The sequence below is a fragment of the Aphanomyces invadans genome (genome assembly GCF_000520115.1).
Source record: "Aphanomyces invadans strain NJM9701 unplaced genomic scaffold supercont1.276, whole genome shotgun sequence".
Taxonomy (NCBI): domain Eukaryota; phylum Oomycota; class Saprolegniomycetes; order Saprolegniales; family Verrucalvaceae; genus Aphanomyces; species Aphanomyces invadans.
In genome coordinates this window covers 1-2,914 of record NW_008580421.1, presented here as the reverse complement: position 1 = coordinate 2,914, position 2,914 = coordinate 1, and the positions used below count along the sequence as shown (strand labels likewise).

Genomic DNA, 2,914 nt, shown 5'->3' with positions numbered 1-2,914 from the left:
TCTAACGTCACAGGCGGGGTGTTTCCACGATTTCACTGTACACATCGGCATGGATCCGCAATAACTCGTCTGGCGCTGCATGTCCACGGCGTCGAGCCCACGCCATTAACCTTTCGCTTGCTTTCGCCATTAGCTTTCAGCACACTATCGAGCCTCTCGCGACGTGCTTCTCGTTATCCCCGACAACCTTCGACCCATTTCATGACTTCAGGTGTGGCACACTACATGCCTTATCTGTCTTCGACGAGGCCATGTCGTCGGCTCAGGCCTTCAGGCAGCGCAGGACTAGCGGCTCGACGCTGTATCAAGAGTTAACCAGCCGAAAATGGCACGTCGCGACATTTTCAGCAGTGCAGCCGTCTCTCTATAGGGGAAGACCAGCTGTGGCTTGTCGTGTTCCACGATGTCTACAGTGACGGCTGCCGCTGTCCATGCTTCCATAACATCGCGCGAAACAACGTTCACATCCACCCCGTGGTGAGCCTGATATTCTCGACTCGGACAGAGCCTTCCCCCAAGGCTAAAACGGATCGTTGCTCGTCGATTAGACTTGGCGGCCAACACGTTGATCTGGCCTTGGCGCTTCTTCACGGTCTCGTCAACTAAATTCTGCCCCTCGTCAGGTGCAGCCTTTGGGCAATCTACAACACGGTGACTCTTGGCACCGCACTTCAAGCATCCGCCGCGTCGCTTCTTCTGCGCCGTTCGCCCTTGTCACCCTAGGCATCAGGTTTCTCTACTGCCTGTGCCTTCGGCGCGTTCCTCGCGCCGCCATAATGGCGGCTGCCTCCATCACATCTTCTACCACGGATGCCTCTATCACCATCCGTTTTCGAAGGCTGCGAAGCAGCTCGATCTACTTCTGGACCGTCGTGCAGCTGGAAACCAGCGAAAAATTGCCACAGCCAGTTGACAAATCAAAGTACATCTCTCTTTCAAGCCCTCGTTTTGTTGGGCATGCAACTGCTTGTTCTCAGCAATCTTCGACATTTCAGGTCGGATAGAACGCGCCATCGCCTCGACAACTACAGTAACCTCTTGATGGAGCACCCATATTTATTGGTCTTGCACTAGCACACGCATAAAGTCATCCAGCATACGACCAACTCTGGACTCGGCGTCCTAAAGTTTCATGTGAAATCGAATCGCGGTTCCTAGCTGCTTCTTCAATACTTCCAGATCCTGGGGATCTTCTTCGGATGCCGCGTGAAATCACGCGATCCTTTCGGCTTTCTAAACAACATTGTGGTCCTTGTTGAGGGCAAAGATGGCGATCATTGCTGTTTCGCACCCGCGTTGTTAACGTCCGTTAACCAACACGGAGATCAACGTCTTGATCCGAGGTCACAATGCAAACAGACTGGTATTACCACACCATTCCAGTCACTACTTCTCCTAAAACAGTGGCAGCCTTGCAGCCACCCAACTCCTCAACCCACCACGGATGTCCGTGCAGTTAAGTGCTGTTTGTCCATGGTCACTTCTAAGGGCACACGTCGTACTTCCGCGAATGCCGCGGAACAATTGCTTTGAGAACGCGTCCATGCAGGGACCTATGAGTATCGCAAACAGATGTGATCCCATGCATTGCAGGGCATTGATCTGCGCCAAGTTCTTTTGGATCTCGCGCATAAAAACGCGCCACTATGATTTCGTCGGTCCCTTGAAGACTGGAGCTTGTGAAATGGCTGACGCGCTCAACACTTTACCGCGACCCTACCCATAGGCACTACCCATGTCGATGTCGTCGATGGGGTGCTTCAACCCGTGGTAAAAGCCAGGTCGGCTGCTGCAGCCGCTCCATCGGCCGCAACTACCACCTGAGTCCCTGGCCGCTTCAGACGCCAATCCGATTTCGACGATGACCCCGGCGTCAGTCAGTCCGTCTACACCTGGATTGACGCGTACCACTACGCGGGGGTAACCTCTAGCCAACTGGACGAGGCTGCCGTCTTCTCGGAGAACGAAAGAGATGTACCACGACCCGCCGTTCCTAGCGGTCGGTGACGCGACCACGAGCGCTCATCGTTTCTTGCCGGGAGATCACCATCAGGCAAGTCATCACGAGGCATCTCCGTAGTCTTGGTGCTGTAAAAGTTGATATCAAGTATGTTATTCTTTATTAGGAGACCCACCATAATTTAATATCCCTCAAAAATCCATAGTCCTGGAGCTTGGAAAAATATAAATTCAGAGAGGTTATTTGAAATTCAAAGCAATGGTCATATGCCATCGCCGTCATCGAGGCAGCGGCTAACAATTGAGCAGAAGCGAAGATTGATCGAGCATCGTACTGCAAATCCAGAATTAAGTGGGTTGCAGCTACGCATGTGGGCCTACCATGCATTCCGTCTTAACCACGTGCCTTATCAACAACAATGACACGGTGGCTTAAAGCCTAATGACACTTTGGACGAAGCAAACAAGGAGAACTTTTCGTCTCATGTCAAGAAGCTGCATGAAGTCAGTCTTCTCGATGCATTGCAGTGGGCCAAGGAGGCATGATGGCAAGCCATGTCACAGAGGACAATCGCAAATAGTTGGCGCCACACAGGAATATTAGACAATGATGTGTATGAGTTCACGAGCAAGACGGCTAACTTGTAATGGGATGTACATGTTGTGTGAGATGAGCGTTCTGCCTTCTGCATGCAAAAACATATGTTCCTTCACAGCCAATCAGGTATCAACACGCCACCACGTAACTAAATACTAGTACGTGTCATGGCAAAATACCCCTGAAAAATAATTTCGTGCAACTAGAACTCTTGTTCAATGACTTAGTTTCAAGTCAGAACGTGGAAAGTGATCATCGATTGAAGGATTGACAAAAATTAATGTATTTGTTCATTTAATATAGAAATATTTCTGCGATTGAATAGGCGGGGTGTTTCCACGATTTCACTGTACACAT

At 50.6% G+C, this 2,914-nt stretch overlaps 1 protein-coding gene across 1 annotated transcript; it reads left to right on the top strand.

Moving 5' to 3' along the window:
* Window positions 1–974, top strand: H310_15267 (hypothetical protein; the record flags this gene model as incomplete). Its single annotated transcript, XM_008883255.1, has 1 exon — window positions 1–974. A coding segment is annotated over one exon (315 nt), but the record flags the coding sequence as incomplete, so codon positions are not given.
* Window positions 975–2,914: the final 1,940 nt, after the last annotated feature.